The 18,656-nt window shown below is 47.4% G+C and overlaps 1 protein-coding gene across 1 annotated transcript in view; it reads left to right on the top strand.

The window, feature by feature from the left end:
* Nucleotides 1-18,656, top strand: part of PPME1 (protein phosphatase methylesterase 1) — a 171,423-nt gene that overhangs the window by 51,573 nt on the left and 101,194 nt on the right. Inside the window, exons 7-8 of the mRNA XM_086933828.1 lie at nt 1,774-1,864; nt 5,873-5,938. Of these exons, the coding sequence (XP_086789954.1) occupies nt 1,774-1,864; nt 5,873-5,938 (157 nt within the window). The remainder of the gene's footprint in view (nt 1-1,773; nt 1,865-5,872; nt 5,939-18,656) is intronic.

The raw sequence follows: 18,656 nt of genomic DNA, 5'->3' as shown, positions 1-18,656 counted from the left end.
TTTTCCAGATCTGTTCCAGGACAACAGAGGCCCATGTAATGAATCTAAGTGGGGGGCAAAGTGGTAGTGACCCGGTTAAGGGGCGGGCAGTTCAATATTGAATAGAGTTTAAGCATTTTTACAAAACAGATTTAGGTGACGCATAGTTAAAGCTTGCGAGAGACTAATCCGTTTGGTTCAATTCTGAATGTCTGCACAAAAACAGTGTCCTCCAGCATGGTCGGATACTTGGCTACTAGACCAGCATCTGCTCCTTGGGATGTAAACTTTCTTGACACATCATTAGAAACTGCTTTGAAGGATAGATGATAAACATTTATTATTTAGAAGTGAGATGTGAAATATCAACTGCTTTTTGAGATTATTCGGCTCCTATATACAAGCCAACTCTTATTTATCTCAGTGTGTGTGTTGTCTTTTCTCCTAAATGTGTTAAGGATACTTTACATATTTTTACAAAAGTATCACTTACAACAGTGAGAGATCTGTAACTAATACTTAAAAGCTTAGTTAAAATAGTGAAGTTAATAATTCAGAAAACAACAAACGCATACATCACACAAGTACAAATAACTCTAGCTAATCACACAAGTACAATTAACTCTAAGCTAATTTACAGGCTTGCTTCCAAGCATTGCCATCATCTTTCAGATAAAGACAGACCCCATTCTTCTTTTGTTTGCCATTGTACTTCAGCACTCACCTTCCCTAAAATAAGTGCCCAATATGAAAAGGTCATACATCATCAACTATTCAGCACTACACTTCTTCTCTGCGACTCTTTAAACAATTACCATATTGAATCCAATATAGCATCTTATAACTAGTACTCTGCCTTGACATTCTTCCCTCTCATATTCGCTTACCTGTAGTATAACCAAAACCCATTGGTCGCTTACCAAATTCTTCAGATAACTCACAGGATGAGATTCAACAAGAGAACCTTGAAATCAAAATCTATGAAATTACAATAGAGCAAATATACGTCCAACAGAGGTATATATATTTTTTAAGGAGTTAGTCACTGGGTAGCTTTTAACAATTGTTTGGACACCTCACTTTGACTCATGTTGAATGTTTCTTTCCAGTGAATGGTACAACAGGATTTGCAATTTAATTATGACAAGCTCTTTAACATTTACTGCAGCATTTGTATCTGCCCGCTCTGGCCCAACAAGGCGGTCGATGTAGTGAGATCATGTCTGCTCCAGATTCTATGAGCCCTAACCTGTAATGCCGAAACCCTAATATGGAGACCTAAATTAATTCACTAGCTTGTCTTTTGGCCGGCAATTGCACAGCTTCTAAAAATTGCACACATTTTTGAGTTTTGAGTTTTTAGCTTTTACTGTGATTAGGAAAAAGCAGATACAATACCAGGGCTTCTCGTCCTATTCACATAAACTGTAGGTTTATTGCCTGCACCAACTCAACTCTTCCCTTCAGTAAGCATCTCAAAATCCACCCTTTGTCCTTCTGCCTTCACCCCAGTACTACATAGACTGCTGGCATTTGGCAACCCCACATGCTGGTCATTCATCCTGTGTGCTTAGTTGTCTATTGCACGTTCACTGCGGACCATATATTCATAATCTCAAATACCCTAAACAAAGTAAAATCACTTTCATGAATGGTTTAACTGGGATTACTCTTACAATTCCCACCATTTAACACCTATTTGTGTTTTATTAAAACACAATTTTTTTACTTCTTCCTGGCTTTTGTACTGGATTTGGCGGGATATGATAATGTTTCTTTTTACAATATTTCTAGGTACAGCGATGGATGCTCTGAATAGCATGCAGAATTTCTTACGCAGTCGACCTAAAACATTTAAATCACTGGAGAATGCCATAGAATGGAGGTAATTCATGCACCCATTGTTTGAGAGAGGGGTAAGAAGGAAACCAATTTTATCCAATGACAGTTAATTTGCAGCTCTGTTTTTCTTTGCTTTAGGTAGATTTGTTGTCTGAATCGCGATTGAGCAAAGGTCGAGGGTATGTGGCCGCCCTCCACATAGTTAGCCTTTCATATTTCCAACTACTTTGTGCTGTTTTCCATTTCTCTGTGCTTCTTTGTGAATTGTGTAGATGAATCAGAAGCTTATACATGCAGCTTTAAAAATGCACGCTGAAGCTCTATCTAAATTCTTCTTCAGAAAAAAACAAACCACACTATAAATTTCCAAACCTTACCCTCACCACAAGCCCAAATGTAATTCTTACCCCTTTTTTGTGCTCTCCATAGTGTGGAGCCAAAGTGAGAGAGTCCTGTGATCTGGTAGTTGGGAAGCCAAGCATACTTCAGCTTGGGTATTTCTTCCCACCAACGATGGGCACAGTTACTATTGTGTAAAGAAGACCCTTCGCCTGTCTCAGCAGCTTCCTACTCGCTGGCACTGGTCGGAGCAGGAGATAAAGTCAGCCCAGGGCAGCCTTATTGTTTTTTGTCTTCCTCTCACTGCCAATAACAGAAATTAAGAGATCATACACCTTGCCACTGATTTCTCCCTGCTCCCTATTTCAACAGCAGTGGCACTGCAGAGCAATCCAGGCTGACACTACTAACTACTTCAAGCTACTTATTTAATTACCTGTACAGTATAAGCCACGACTAAATGGTGGCAATGCCATGCACAATGAACATGTATATGCGAGCTAACCATAACTGGTGTGGCACACCCTGAGGGAGGTGGCAGGACAGAGTAACATTCTCCTTTGGGTTAGTGGCAGAATTGGTCAAAAGATGGATTTTCATGTTCTTGTGAAAGGCATCCGGATTAAGCCATATGGATTCTCCTTACAGTCTAAAGGGCATTTACAGTAACTGTCTACAGTTAATCAAAACTTGATCCTTCAAAGGGCTTTTAAGTCATTCCAGCACTGTATGAAAGTGTTCCTAAAGACGAGGTGCACATGCTCTGTTGTGAGCCAAACTGGCATTCAATTCGGCCAATAGGTTAGGGTCAGTCTTATTGTACTCTAGAGTGGCACATGTATTTTTAAAAGGATAGTAGTTGGACTGTGGTACAAGGTTGAATGTAAGGTTTAGTTTGTGAAAACCTGCCGAAACCGTAAAACCACAGAAGACCTGAACAACCACAAGAATACCACAGGCAAATAAGGGACACCAAGCGGACCTTCATCAAGAACAAGATCCACACCAACGTTAAAGAACTTTTCAACGTCATACAGTAATTCACCAAACCCCACCCCCCCCACACCCCCACCCCCAGCGAAGCTACAGATGTCACTCCATCCAAGGAACTCTGCAACAACCTCCGCTTCTACTTCCATCTGAAAATCAAGGCCCTCTACGACAATTTCAGCATACCTACGCCAGGCACCAGCCCCCTGCCCACCACCGACAACAAGCCGACCGTCACTACCTGGAATCCCGCCACTGTGGAACACATCTCAGCGACCATGAACAACACCCACTCTGGAGCCCCCACGGACCCATGCCCCCCGCACATCTACCACAGGGCCGCCGCCATCGCACCCAAACTAGGACGGACTATGAAGGCCTCCCTCAAATCCAACCTCTTCCCAGATGACGAAGCGGGCGGAAGTCAAGCCCCTCCTCCAGAAACCCATGGCTGACCTGACGGACTTGAAAAACTACCGGCCCATCTCCCTGCTCCCCTTCGCTGCCAAAGTCACTGAGAGGCTTGTAATCGCACAGCTGACCACCTTCATCGAAGAGAACTCTATCCTAGACTCCTCCCAGTCCGGAGCAACCACAGCACCAAGTCCGCCCTCCTCGCTGCCACTGATGACCTCCGCATACTACTCTACCAGGGACACACTGCGGCCCTCATCCTACTAGACCTCTCTGCAGCCTTAAACACTGTCTCACATCGCACACGCTCGCAGCCAGACTTCACAATGCTGGTATACGTGGAACCACCCTCAACTAGATCTGATCCTTCCTCTCAGGCAGAACCCAGAGGATCAAACTCCCTCACTTCCTCTCCGAACCCACAGATCTCAACTGCTGAGTGCCCAAGGACCATTGCTCAGCCCCACGTTCTTCAACATCTACATGGCCCCCCTCGCCGCCATAGTCAGAGAGCATGGGCTCAGCATAGTCTCATACACCGACACCCAGCTCATCCTCTCCCTCACGAAAAACCCTGAAGACACCAGACTATGCTTACAGGAAGGAATGAAGGACGTTGTGTCCTGGATGAAAGATAGCTGCCTGAAGCTCAACTCAAGGAAGACTGAGGTCCTTATACTAGGACCCTCCAACTCCGCCTGGGTCAACACCTGGTGGCCTTCCGCCCTCGGAAATCCACCCACCCTTACAGACCACGCAAGGAACCTCTGCATCACCCTGGACTCCTCCCTCTCCATGGCCCGCCAGATCAACTCCGTCGCCTCCACCAGTTTCAACTGCCTTCGCATCCTCCGAAAGGCCTTCAAATGGTTACCACAGAATGCAGAAAGACATTCACCCTTGCACTCATAACCAGTAGACTAGACTACGGCAACGCTCTCTACGCTCGAATAAACTGAACTCTGCTACACGAGCTCCAAACCATCCAGAACGCTGCACCCAGACTTGTCCTCGGCACACCACGACACGAACACATGAATCCAGACCTATGAGACCTCCACAGGCTCCCTGTTGAGAAGAGAGTAACCTTCAAACTTCCCACCCATGCCTACAAATCCCTTCACTACATCAGACCCAAATACCTCAACGAGAGGGTCTCCTTCCACGTATCCAAAAGGAACCTCCGCTCCGCCGACCTCGCCCTGGCAGAGACCCCCTGCATCTGCATAAACAGCTGGCGGACGTGCCTTCTACATTGCAGCCAAGACCTGGAACGAGCTCCCAGCAAACATCAGACGCTCCCCGAACCTACCCACCTTCAGGAAGAACGTAAAGACCTGGCTCTTCAACTGAACCTGAGCTGCACTCCCCCTCCCCCCCGCCCAGCACCTTGAGACCCTCACGGGTGAGTAGCGCGCTTTATGAACCCCTGATTGATTGATTGAGTTTGGTTAGATTGTGTTGGGGAATAGAACGGGGATGGGAGCAAACTGCCTCACATCACAGCAAAGATAACCCCTTAGCATTATGATAAATGCTGTACATAGTTTGCGCTTTCTTGAGTGCTGGCTGTAGTTTTTCACCAGTTGGTTCGGATAGTGTTGTCCCTCTCTAGATGGGTGTTTCTGGATTTTATCTTTCAGTAGAGATTAGAAAAATGAATTGCATCAGCGGTTGCTGAGAATGCTGTCACAGTCCTCTCTGGTTTCAGTACCTCTCACTGGTGCACAGGTGCATCTCCAAATGCTTGTCAGTGCACTGGCTCAAGGAAGCCGTTTTAAACCAAAGGGGGATGGGTGCACACTGCCTCACATCACAGCACAGTTCGCCCCTTAACATTATAATAAATGCTCCCATTGAGCCAGTGAGCTGACTAGTTTTTGGAGATGCCCCTGTGAGAGGTACTGAGACCTGAGAGGACTGTGGTAGCATTCTCAGCAACCAAGATATTGGTCCATTGCGGTATTTGGTGGCAATATATTCCCGACACCATGTAGGAACCAATCTTGAAAACCTTCCTCCTTTTTCGCTGGTCACCTTTTATTCTTTATCCTTTTTCTTTTGCTGTGGTAGTGAGCATGAAAAAATTACCGAACAAAATATTATTTTCTGTCCGAGTAAGGGTATCAAACTAACCTCAATGGAATGGGGTCTAACTCTAGGAATATGATATGTTAAGCGTGCCAGTCATTGGCCTTTTCTTTATTTGAATTGCAAAAGGAAATTTCACTATGTTGAGAGGTTAAACCAGTGTGTATATGCCATCCTAAGTCATCTAAAATTTTCTTTCTTCTCGTCTCTTTTTTAGTGTAAAAAGTGGCCAAATAAGAAATCTTGAATCTGCTAGAGTTTCAATGGGTGGACAAGTAAAACAGTAAGTTCTATTTAACCTGTTAGCAAAAAGGAACAATAGTGACTAGGAAGAACATTTATTTAGGGTTATGTCAGCCAATTTAACATATTCTTAGGTAGAGATGGGGGATTAAATTAGTTGATCCACTCCATAGCACCAGGCACCAAAACACTTTAAACAATTTAAACAGTTCACTCCAGCTAATCTTTCTGTTCTGTCTTTATATGATTTGCCCCGGCAGCCGGAACTTCTTACTGATTTTCAATTCATGTTTTTATTCCACTGTTATTGGGTTCCAGTCCATGGAGTTGATGTTCAGTTTTATTTGAAAGCCTATTTTGTAATTTTCTGTAGCACAGTTTGTACATCCAGTTTGGTCACTGGGAAGTTCATTTCACTAGTCAACTGTGGTTCCTTTAGAAAAGGTAGATATGTATTTTATTATTATTAATGATGTCTTTTGCATTGATTAATTGCTTTAAGTTCATATTTAGGTCTTGCCTAAGTAGTGCATGTGCTGTCTTCAAGACATGTTGTATCTACAATGTGAAGTTCGGAATACTCCCATCTTTTTCATTGGTTCCTGTTACTGCTCTTCCTAAATTCCTGCTTTTGTTTGGTCAAGATGCTTAAGAGTCCTTGCTTTTGGTCTTTTGTAACCTCCCATGGGGACTGCCCCTGTTAAATGTATTCGTAGTTATTTATGGTACTCTGTGAGTGCTCTTTTTTTGGTGGCTTGCCACTGCTCGATTCCCCACAACAACGCGGTTGGCACTTATCATCTTTTGTTTCAGTTTAGCTTTCCTCGTTACTTACTCTCTTCATGCCACCCCACCTCCCCCTCCCACAACACTGCTTGCTCGCCCCCCCCCCACCACCCTTTCGAGGTCGCTGCTTAATGTACATCGACTAAGCGCCAAGTGGGTGTCTGAGTGCTCTACATGAACACCAGTTGCATTACTCAAGGTCTTATTTATTTTGTACTCACAGGGAGATGAAGTGCTTTTTGTTGTTAGGTGACGTGGCCTACTTTGGTTCAATTTTGTACTCTGCATTCGCATATTCTAAAAAAAATTATATTAGTCTGGCCCACATTGTTGCTTTTTTTAAAATGCAACACTAGCCGATGTTGTGCTCCTGGCTTAGAATGCATCTGCTCTGTGTCTGACTAACTTCAGCTTCACCTGCCACTTACTCTTCCCATGCTGCCCCACCCGCCCCTCACGCCTCCCACCCACAACACTCCTAGCCCACCACCACCACCACCACCTCACCCCTCCCACATCACTGCTTGCTCACCACCACCTTTCCAAGGTCTCTGCTTGTTTTCATGTACATTGGTAAAGCGCAAAGTAGGTATTGGTGCACTTTACATGAACACCAGTTGCATTGGGGAGTTTTTTTGGATGAGGAGGCAGACTTTGGTCTAAATTGGTAATCTGCATCCGCATCTTCTAAAAAGCAAAATTATATTAGACTGGCCCATGTTGTTGCTTGTTTTTAAATGCAACCCTAGCCAACATTGTGCTCCTGACATAGCATGCATCTGCTTTATGTTAGAAGAATTTATAAAGCTCAAACAATTACCCGAAGGTGTCATGGTGCTAACACTATGGGGTAAATTAATGAAACGGAAATAAGCCCAGGAGGACAACTTATTTTGAGAAAATCTAGGTTTTTAAGGCTTTCCTGAAACTGAGCAAGTTGGAGATGGAGCTTGTATCGGGTGGAAGACTGTTCCATACCTTAGCACCTATGCTGCCCCAGGTGGACCTTTTCAACATCTGGACCACCAGTAGTCCAGAAAAAGTTGACCTGAGGTTCCTCCCTGGAAGTACCACTTGAAGGCGTTTTTCAAGTAATCTGGGCCATCATCATAAAGTGCCTTATGTGCTAGGCTAAGGACTTTAAATTTGATTCTCTGTCTGACAGGTAGCCAGTGAAGCTGTCTGATGGCCGAGGCAACAGATTTATGTTTAGGGATCCTAGTCCAGGCCCTGGGAGCCGCTTTCTGTGTTACTCAAAGTTTATTGAGGTGCTGTTCCTACATGTTAAGTTATAGCTTGTTCCAGTAATCTTGTTAAGCCAAAACGTGGGCAGAGATGGGTGATTTTTGGGCGTCAACCGGTATGAAGGGAAAGAGTTTGTTTAACATATGGAGAACAAAGAAAGCAGAGAAAGTGGCTGCTTTGACCTGAGAACCGAAGGTCCGTTTAGTGTCCAGTGTACATTTTTTACTTTATTTACTAAGATGAGAAGGGCACCCAATTCCTGAGGCCACCAAGTCAAGCTCCAAAGGAACGGATTAGTCCCAAACAGGATGACTTATGTTTCCCCTGAGATATGTTTAGGACAGTTTTGACTCTTCCAGTGACCAATGGCTGACATGCAGCTATTAAAATATACACCAGAAAGCTTTTTAGCAGGGGACATGGCTACCACAATTTGGGTTTCATCAGTGAAGGAAGTCCAATCAAAGACTAAGGATCTAATCCTTGGGTTGTCACAAAAATTTGCCCGGTGGCAGCAAAGTATGGTCTGAGATGTGACCGTGGGCCACACTGATGCTAGTGGGGTTGCTGTAGTTTCTGGGTGGATGAAGGATTGTGTAAGGAAGCCGAAACAAAATGTTAACCACATGCGCGCTGCTCTGATTCTACTGCTATGCTGACATTTTAAAAAACCCATTGTTCATGACGAGCTGGGCTCGTCATCAGTGTTTGAGGAGGCTACACCATGACGAGCCCAGCTCGTCATCAGCCTCGAAGGGGTTAAATAAGCGCACACGCATTTATTTGTAGGTTAACTAAAGTTAAGTGTTGCAGGACACCACCGTAGTTACTTCATAAGTTCATTTAACCTGCAAATAAATGCCTGCCCGTTTATTTAAAAAAAAAAAATTCTTTGAGTTTTTGTGCTAACCAAAATTTTGAACAAGGTGGGGCTCTGGGTGAACTCCTGTGGGACCCCACAAGGCAGGCAGAAACGTTTGAATACAAAGGAATCCAGAGCCACCACCTGTGTCCTGCCAAAGAGGCAGAACACTGGATGCTGACTGCCTGGAGACAGGCGATCAGTATATTGTGACCGACTGTGTCAAAGGTTGCCGTTTTAAATCGAGGAGCACCAGGGCCATGCTTCCCCTGCTATCCACTATTGCACGGATCTTGTTGGAGAATTTTTTCAGGGCTGTTTTGGTGCTATGACTGCTTCTGAAGCCAAGCGGCCACTGCACGTCAAGGGATGGGAGTTCACCCTATAGTACCCCAAAAAAGGTATCCTGAAACTCGGGGTTAAAAAACATACAATTTTACATTCTGCACCGTGCATACTGAACACTAGTACGCCTCCACCGCTACTACCCGAAAACACAGTTCTCCTGTCCCAGTTGCCAGGCCCCCAGTGCAACATTTCAGCATATGTTCTGGAACTTCCCTACCATACAACCCTATTGGCACCAGATCACAGCACACTACCTCTTGCTTGCTGCAAACATGGCTTAAATTTCACAGAATGCTATTCAGTCCTACGTATGTAATTAAATGACTGCTTCTGAAGCCAAATTGGGTTGACTAACAGCTGGGGGTCAAATAAATATTGTGCGAGTTGCTGATTCAAATCTTATGCACTTACTTTGCGTTCGGGGGAGCCGGGGTATAGGTCTATAAGTTTTTGGGTCATCCTGATTGAGGATGGCTTTTCTCAATCGAGGAAAGATGGAGGCTTCTCTCCAGGGCAATGAGAAGAGTCCAGAAGACAACATAGGGTTGAAGATCGGGGTCAGGCAGGCTGCCACCGACTCTGGGGCCAGATGGATGAATGAGTGAGGACAGGGGTCAATAGAAGAACCAGATTTAATAGCCACTTTTCAAGGAACCTCCTTCATGGAAAAAAACGAAGTGGGCAAAGTCCTAGTGGCTTCAGCTTCGCCTGGCACTTACTCTCACATTGCCGTCCCATCCACCCACTCACCCCTCCCGCAACACTGCCTGCCCTCCCCCACCTCCTCGCCTCTGAGGTCGCTGCTTGTTCTAATGTACATTGGAAACGCACGAAGCGCTTTACATAAACACCAGTTGAATTACATAAGGTCATATTTTTATTTTATATGCACTGGGAGATTAAGTGCTTTTTTTTGTTAGATGAGATGGCCGACTTTGGTGTGATTTCGTACTCTTTATTTGCATCTTCTCAAAAATGGTATTTGTCCGGCTGAGATTATCATTGATGTTGGCATCTTACATGCTGATGGTGTATCAAGGAAGGGCGTTGCTTCTCAGTGTTTTTGACATATGTCTGTGCTCCTCTCTGTGGTGCTGCACGCTGGCACCCCACCCGTTCAAAATTAGGAAAGCCCATCCAGAGTTGCTCCATCGTGCTCCACGCCAGCCACATAGGCAATATTTTTACAATCAAAGGGCCATTACGTCTGTCCTTGGGACACGGAAAGCTGCTGCTGCAGACGGGCACGTATGGTCTCGAGGATTCCTGTGCTGGGAGAGGATGTGGCATAATGGCCAGAGGTGCCAATTATGGGGCTGGGGAACAAGGTTTGATTCTCAGCGTCGTCTCAACATCATGTGATTCTGGGCAAATCACGTAAGCACCCCGTGGCTTTTTTAAAAAAAAGTTCCCTTGTGTAATGTAGCTGCTGCTTTGATGCCTCATGATTCAGAAAAGGGGGTGGTGATGAACAGAGTGTCTGAATTAAGCAGACCACTCTTACCCAGTCCAAAGATCAGGGCTTGATCCATCACCGTTTTTTAGCTCACTGCACCATCCCAGCTCAGAACTTGGCTATATGCAAATTAGTCTGACCCAGGGCCAGTGCATCATGGGAACAGGGCAGACCAAACTACCAAGCCAATTCTTATACTGGGAAGGAAACAAGCTTCCGGGGACCGGTTTCTGGCAATAACGGTGATGGATTCAGCCCTGATCTCTTGACTGGGTAAGAGTGGTCTGCTTAATTCAGACACTCTGTTCATCACCACCCCCTTTTCTGAATCGTTTTTGGCCACTATAGGTGTGGCAGGGTATACTCAGACATGAGTCCCTTTCTCACTGCACCATCAGGATTCAAGCAAGCCGGGCCGAAGACGGCTGAAATGCCAGAAACTGGTCCCCGGTAGCTTGTCTCCTTTCTGGTGAAGAATTGGCTTGGTAGTTTAGTCTGCCCTGTTCCCATGATGCACTGGGCCAGGGACAGACTGATTTGCATATAGCCAGGTTCTGAGCTGGGATGGTGCAGTGAGATAAATAACGGTGATGGATCAAGCCCTGATCTTTGGACTGGGTAAGAGTGGTTGCTTAATTCAGACACTCTGTTCATCACCACCCCCTTTTCTGAATCGTTGATGCCTCATGAACAACCTTATGCTTAAGGTCGTAGTGCGAGGTCAACGGGAAGGAGCGCAAGGACTCCATGTGTCAGTCTTCCAGCCAGATACATTTATTCAGTAGGGCACACTGGGGTTGCATGCTTTCTTTCCATCTGCTGCCCAGGCCTCTGCTGTCAACACTGCAGCTTTATATGTATTGTTTTCTTTAGATGCGTCCTTACCTGGGCAATAATGTTCTTGCTGCTACCACAGTTAATTGCGCTTTCATTTTTCATTTGATTATAGGCCAATTCATTAACGAATACTGTTATCAGCTTACTCGGACTAGATTGCTCTGGTGTGAATGTTTAGTGTGAGTGTGCAGCAGTGCTTAGTTGGTACTGTTCCAAGCTTTGGCAGTCATATTTTCCCCTTTTATTATTATGGTTATACTGTTAGTACAGGTTCTCTTATAGCCACATGACTCAGGAAATGCATGACCGTGAATCTGACGCCTGAGCGGGTACTTTCATAAACAGCTTGCGTAGGCACATGGATGTAAATTCTCTAGACATAAGTACAATGCACCTTGGTTTTCACATGAAGTAACAGTAGATGTTGTAGCACTCAGAATAATGCGCTGCATGGCTAAATACCTATAGGGTACCTAAGGCGAGAACTATTGGCTCTGCCAGTGCTTGTTGTAAGCATGCCTTCTCTTTTTATATTTGGACAAGATGTTTCCTTCTACTACTGCACAATAAACTTGATTTTTACTTTGAAGGCCGTGAAGATTCAAGGATTCAATACTAGTGAAAGGGCTCGAATAGGTGTTCACTCCTTGTTGACATCACCTCCCACGTCCTCAGCAGCAGCCTCCATACCCCATCACTTGCCCCCACCCTTTCCATCTTGCATGGTCTGGCATGATGAGAGTCAAACTCCCTGACCCCCACCTCGACTTGTGGCTAGTTAGGTGAGCGTAGGCTAAACTAAACAATGTCACTAGTATTGGGGGCTATTTCCAGCAGAATGTTGCCCCTCGCCTACTGGGCTTAGGGCTGGAGTCCACTGGTGCCTTCATGGGGCTATGGCTAGCCGCCTGCACTTACTGTTGTGTACAGAAAGCACACACAATGAAAAGTGGAAAACTGGAAAGAGGAACCCTGGGTGGTTTATCAGTGGGGGCGTTTGGCAGTGCTTCGCCTCTTTTTACCCTGTCCCTCTGAGGGCCTGGAGGTGTGCAGCTTTGATTCCGCTGCATATAACTGCGGTCCTTTGGCGTGACTGGAAAATACACATATTGTGCTGCTTGTAGACTTTGTACTGCAGGACTTGTGTCACCACTCTGTATACCGGTGTTTGGCCCACTGATATATCTCCGTCACTCTCACGCTCTCGGCTTTTCTCTCGGCGAACTTTTTTTTTTAATCTATTAAGGCCCCCAACCCTCCCTCCCATGTACTCCCTCTCCTCGGATCTGCTGCACTGGCCTGTTTGGCGCCTGTAACTGCTGCGAGGCTTTGCAGAAAAGGCGTCCAAATGTCCGAGGCAGAGGAAGGGCTGCCCTTCAGGAAGGCTCCATGCAAAAATGTGCTTGTCTTGCCTGACTGGCACTAGAGTGACATTCAGTGCTGCTGTCTGAGACCCTTGTGTTTGAGATTGGTGTAGCCAGCCAGCCTCCTGTCCTGATGGGCAAGGTCTCCATTAACTGATTCACAGCACGGGTGCATGAATCTGTAAAAGATGTTTATCTTTAATATGTGGTGCCCGAAACTGTGAGGCCTGTGCAGTTTTTGATATTTCGGCCCAGCCCTTCGAATGAGAATTTGTCAGAACCCAGGATTGTGAATTTACTTGAAAGGAACAGGGCGACAAAATGAAAGGAAGTGAAATGGAAGAAATTTGAAATTTAGATCGGCCATGTTGGAATGTCTATCGTATTTTTCTTGGGTGTGTTGGGGGGGGGGGGGGGTCTTCTTTGCAAATCAGATGCAGACAATTGTGTTTGAGTTACAGGTCATTTAAACCCAATGTTTGGTGTCCTTTAAGGTGCTGCAGCTTATGTATTTCCCAGTCAAAATGAGAAAAGCTGGTCTCCATCAAGTGCTTTGAATAGATTGGGGGGGGGGGGGAGAGGGGCGAGGGACACCCTCTGGGCGCTGCTTGATGGCCGCAACCCCGGCATCTGCTGCATCCGTTAGTTTTGTCCCCGGAACTCATTTTCTTTTCAAATTCAGCACAGCCATCTGTCCTGTGGCTGCCCGGGCTTTTCGAAAGGCACGCCGTTGCTCTCTCAGCTTCTGGCTTCCATCGCATTACATTGGTTTAGGGAAACAATTCTTTTCTATCGAAATCTTATTGTGCACTGCCATCTAGCGGTCACTTACAGTAAGGCAGCTTGGCTCTTTCATGCGAGTGTCCAAATGCGACGACACTTTCCAGACCAGACAGTGGTTTTTAGGTCTCGCCTGTCGATGCGCATGCGCATCGAGCAAGCGAGAGTATTGGGACTTATCCACTCTTTATCCACTGCAAGGAATCGCGGCGATTCCTTGCAGTGCCCGTGACTTTTAAGCTCAATGCGCATGCGCATTGAGCTTAAAAGCGCGTGCACGTCCGTCTTTGTTTACCCGCTCCGCCCCCTCCCCTTCCCGCCGTCTCGCATTTCCCCTGCCGCATCAAAGGCTTTCACGGCCGGCCATGCTTTCAGTTTCACGACCGGCCGGCCGTGTCCATTACATTCCAAAGCCCGCTCTCCCTGCTCCGCCCCCTGCTCCGGCCGAGACGCATTTCTCCTCCCTCCTCCCCCCATTCACGTTTATTCTACTTCTTATCTGGCCTGGAAAGCCTCGACAAAGGGTTTAGCCACAGCCCGTGGAAGTTGTGACCTGTGGACGTCATGATCATTACGTAATCTCCCCTTCCCCGCACCCCCAACTCCTGTGTGGTGGACACCCAACGTGAAGTGTCCATCATCCGCCGCCGCCATTACCGCAGACTCCTGTCCTTTTATGACAACTGAACTCTGCCGGGGAACGCAGCAGGAATGCTTAGTGAAATCTATGTCTTGGATTTGCAGCCCGCGCGCGGAGGTCACAACTATTCTATCATTTCTCAGCATTATCTTTTCTCCATCTTACTTTGTTCCAGCGCCTCCCGCCGGCACGCAGCAGATTGAAAGCAGCATGCATCAGAAGGCCCGCGCTGCACGCTTTTATAGTCTCGCGGAGGCGCGCTCCGTTCCTGGCCTTCCCTATCTCAGAATTTAGAAAGGCAGGCTTCCCTGGCATACCCCGCCAATACCACAAGATACTGCTAAAAGCTTTAAACGCAAATACGTTTGAATAACAAATAAATGTTAATATCAAGATATGTGCCCTCTTCCATTTCTGTAAACGCAGAAGTAAAATGTATACACCAGCATGCACTCATATAAACACATACACGCACTCAGAAATGTTTATGAACTTTAAAAGAAATCTGCCCAACAATCATATATATCACTCAGTGAGAAATGCAATGCTATGAACTGACCAGGGTTGAGGCAGACACTGTTAAAACACAAAATCAAAAGTTGTTTTAAAAATAAAACGTTTTACTTTGTTCTCAGAATATTGATTATGTAATGCTGTGCACTCCAGGTTATGCTAACTTGTTTGCCTTCCTGCTCATTTTGCTTCCTGCACATCTATGTGAGGCAGTGAAAACGATTGTCTAAAGTCAGGGACACTGGAATTATGTAATTCTGCTGCACTGGCCGGACTACTCACCTAACCTCTTCCTGGCTCACTGCTACTTTACACTGGGGTCCCATGACACACTTGAAGTATTGGTTAAGGAGCTTTGTGTAACTGTACTATTCTTTGGGGAAGGTAAGTTCATCCAGTTTTTGGGATTCAACGGAGCACCTTCGAAGCATCAGGCCTCGGCACCAGTAGACCTGTATGTGTGCATCAAAACATTCTATGCTCATTAAAAGCAATCATGCACATCAGCATACAAATGCTTGTGCCACAAGAGCGAATACTTTTGATATACTGAACAGCGAGAGAAATAATGATAACCGTACACTAATGCAAACTGAAAGTTGAGCACAGTGTTCACAGCTTCTTGCATGATGGGGCATTCAAGGGATTATGGTTCATTTAAATAATTAAACTTTTGCAGATCTTTCAAAGGATTTCACAACATGGCCTTTTGTTACTTTTCACTTTGCATGCAAATAAGGTAATAGTAGATACAGAGCTCAAACCCTTACAGTATGCTGAAAAAAGAATGAACATTGTGATGTGCTATGGTTACATACTCGAAAGTGAGACAGAGCCAAAGCTAAGAGGGAGCAATTCGCAATATAAAACAGCATAACCTCACATGACATGTAAGTGCCAAAAGCGCGTGACTCCTGATGAGGTCACGGGTCAAGGCTGAAAATTATTTGTGACTCCTCCTGTCCTTGTGTTGTCTCACTCACCCTCAACCCCTCACCCTCACTCACCCTCACTCACCCTCACCCTCACCCTCACTCACCCTCACCCTCACTCACCCTCAACCCCTCACTCACCCTCACTCACCCTCACTCACCCTCACTCACCCTCACTCACCCTCACCCTCACTCACCCTCACCCTCACTCACTCACCCTCACTCACTCACCCTCACTCACCCTCACTCACTCACCCTCACTCACCCTCACTCACCCTCACTCACCCTCACCCTCACTCACCCTCAACCCCTCACCCTCAACCCCTCACCCTCACTCACTCCCCCTCACTCACCCTCAACCCCTCACTCACCCTCACTCTCACTCACCCTCAACCCCTCACCCTCAAACCCCCACCCTCACTCACCCACCCTCAACCCCTCACCCACTCACCCTCAACCCCTCACCCTCACTCACTCACCCTCAACCCCTCACCCTCACTCACTCACCCTCAACCCCTCCCCCTCGACCCCTCCCCCTCAACCCCTCCCCCTCAACCCCTCACCCTCACCCTCACTCACCCTCACTCACCCTCAACCCCTCACTCACCCTCACCCTCAACCCCTCACCCTCAACCCCTCACTCACCCTCACTCTCACTCATCCTCACTCACCCTCAACCCCTCACCCTCACTCACCCTCACTCACCCTCAAACCCTCACTCACCCTCAACCCCTCACCCTAAACCCCTCACTAACCCTCACTCTCACTCATCCTCACTCACTCACCCTCAACCTCACTCACCCTCAACCCCTCACCCTCAACCCCTCACCCACTCACCCTCAACCCCTCACCCTCAAACCCTCACCCTCACTCACCCACCCTCAACCCCTCACCCTCACTCACTCACCCTCAACCCCTCACCCTCACTCACCCTCAACCCCTCACTCTCACTCACTCACCCTCACTCACCCTCAACCCCTCCCCCTCGACCCCTCCCCCTCAACCCCTCACTCACCCTCAACCCCTCACTCACCCTCAACCCCTCACCCTCAACCCCTCACCCACCCTCAACCCCTCCCCCTCAACCCCTCACCCACCCTCAACCCTCACTCACCCTCAACCCCTCACCCTCACTCACTCACCCTCAACCCCTCACCCCCTCACCCTCAACCCCTCACTCACCCTCACTCTCACTCACTCACCCTCACTCACCCTCAATCACCCTCACTCTCACTCACCCTCACTCACCCTCACTCTCACTCACTCACCCTCACTCACCCTCAATCACCCTCACTCACCCTCACTCACCCTCCCTCACTCACCCTCCCTCACTCACCCTCCCTCACCCTCCCTCACTCACCCTCACTCACCCTCACTCACCCTCACTCACCCTCCCTCACTCACCCTCACTCACCCTCACTCACCCTCACTCACCCTCACTCACCCTCCCTCACTCACCCTCACTCACCCTCACCCTCCCTCACCCTCCCTCACCCTCCCTCACCCTCCCTCACCCTCCCTCACCCTCCCTCACCCTCCCTCACCCTCCCTCACCCTCCCTCACCCTCAACCCCTCACCCTAACTCACACTCACCCTAACTCACCCTCACCCTCACTCACCCTCACCCTCACTCTCACTCACCCTCACTCACTCACCCTCACTCACCCTCACCCTCACCCTCACTCACCCTCACTCACCCTCACTCACCCTCACTCTCACTCACTCACCCTCAACCCCTCCCTCACCCTCAACCCCTCACCCTAACTCACACTCACCCTAACTCACCCTCACCCTCACTCACCCTCACCCTCACTCTCACTCACCCTCACTCACTCACCCTCACTCACCCTCACCCTCACCCTCACTCACCCTCACTCACCCTCACTCACCCTCACTCACCCTCACTCTCACTCACTCACCCTCAACCCCTCACTCACCCTCACTCACCCTCACTCACCCTCACCCACCCTCACCCTCACTCACCCTCAACCCCTCACCCTCACACAGTGCAATAGGTCTCGGAGCATTTGAGTTAGAGCTTTTAGAATTGTTTATGGCTTTTTTTATTTGTAATTCTTTAGCATTGGCTACAGGAAACAAAAATGCTAAAGATTTACAAAAAAACCCATAAACAATTCTAAAAGCACTAACTCTAATGCTGCGAGACCTATTGCATTTCCAATGCTTGTTTTAATAGTTGGTGGTCTAGTTGTTGCACCCATGACATCCGCACGCGAGGCGTGGCCTGCGGGGAGTTAATAAATGAAGGACGGCCGCTCGGGGCACGTCACTTCCGAGCTGACGACTGGTGTGGCCTCCTGTCTTTAAGCGCAGCGCTCCTGCCCCCATCCAGCGATAGACCTCTTATGCCCAGCGGGGCCACAGGTCAACTTTAGTTCCCCACGCTGTTTTTTTTTTTTTATGTTAAACAAATTTGTAAAGGCGCAACTAACACCATTAGGTTTCTTGGCGCCAAAGTAAAGAGAGCAGAAGATAAAGCAAAAAGCCATTTATTGATAAGATTCTGTAAAAAGAAAAGTTTTAAGGGCAGATCTGAAGCTGGGGTACGAAGTGGTCAATCTGAGGGACAAGGGGAGGGAATTCCAAAAAGTGGGGGCCATGAAGGAGAACTTGAGCCCGCCGTGTTTCTTCCTCTTATATCTAGGGATGGAAAGCAAGACCATTTGGGAAGACCGGAGAGTGCGGGAAGGGACGTAGGGTTGAAGAAGGGAGGAAATAAAGAGGGGGCCCTGACCGGCTAGAGATTTAGAGATGATACAGCCCAACTTGAACTTACAGCGGGCGGCTACAGGGAGCCAATGAAGGCTTTTTAGAAGGGGGCGGACATGTTGATCTCTTGGGAGGAAATGGATCAGGCGGGCAGCCTGATTCTGGATCAGCTGAAGCCGCCTAAGTTGGTAGGCTGGGATGCCTACATAGAGCGCGTTGGCGTAGTCTAACCTCGATATTACAAGCGCCATCAGGGCCAAGGTA

This window comes from Lissotriton vulgaris, chromosome 8 (genome assembly GCF_964263255.1).
Source record: "Lissotriton vulgaris chromosome 8, aLisVul1.2, whole genome shotgun sequence".
Lineage (NCBI taxonomy): Eukaryota > Metazoa > Chordata > Amphibia > Caudata > Salamandridae > Lissotriton > Lissotriton vulgaris.
Note: the sequence above shows the minus strand (reverse complement) of the source record. Positions and strands in the feature narration are given on the sequence as shown.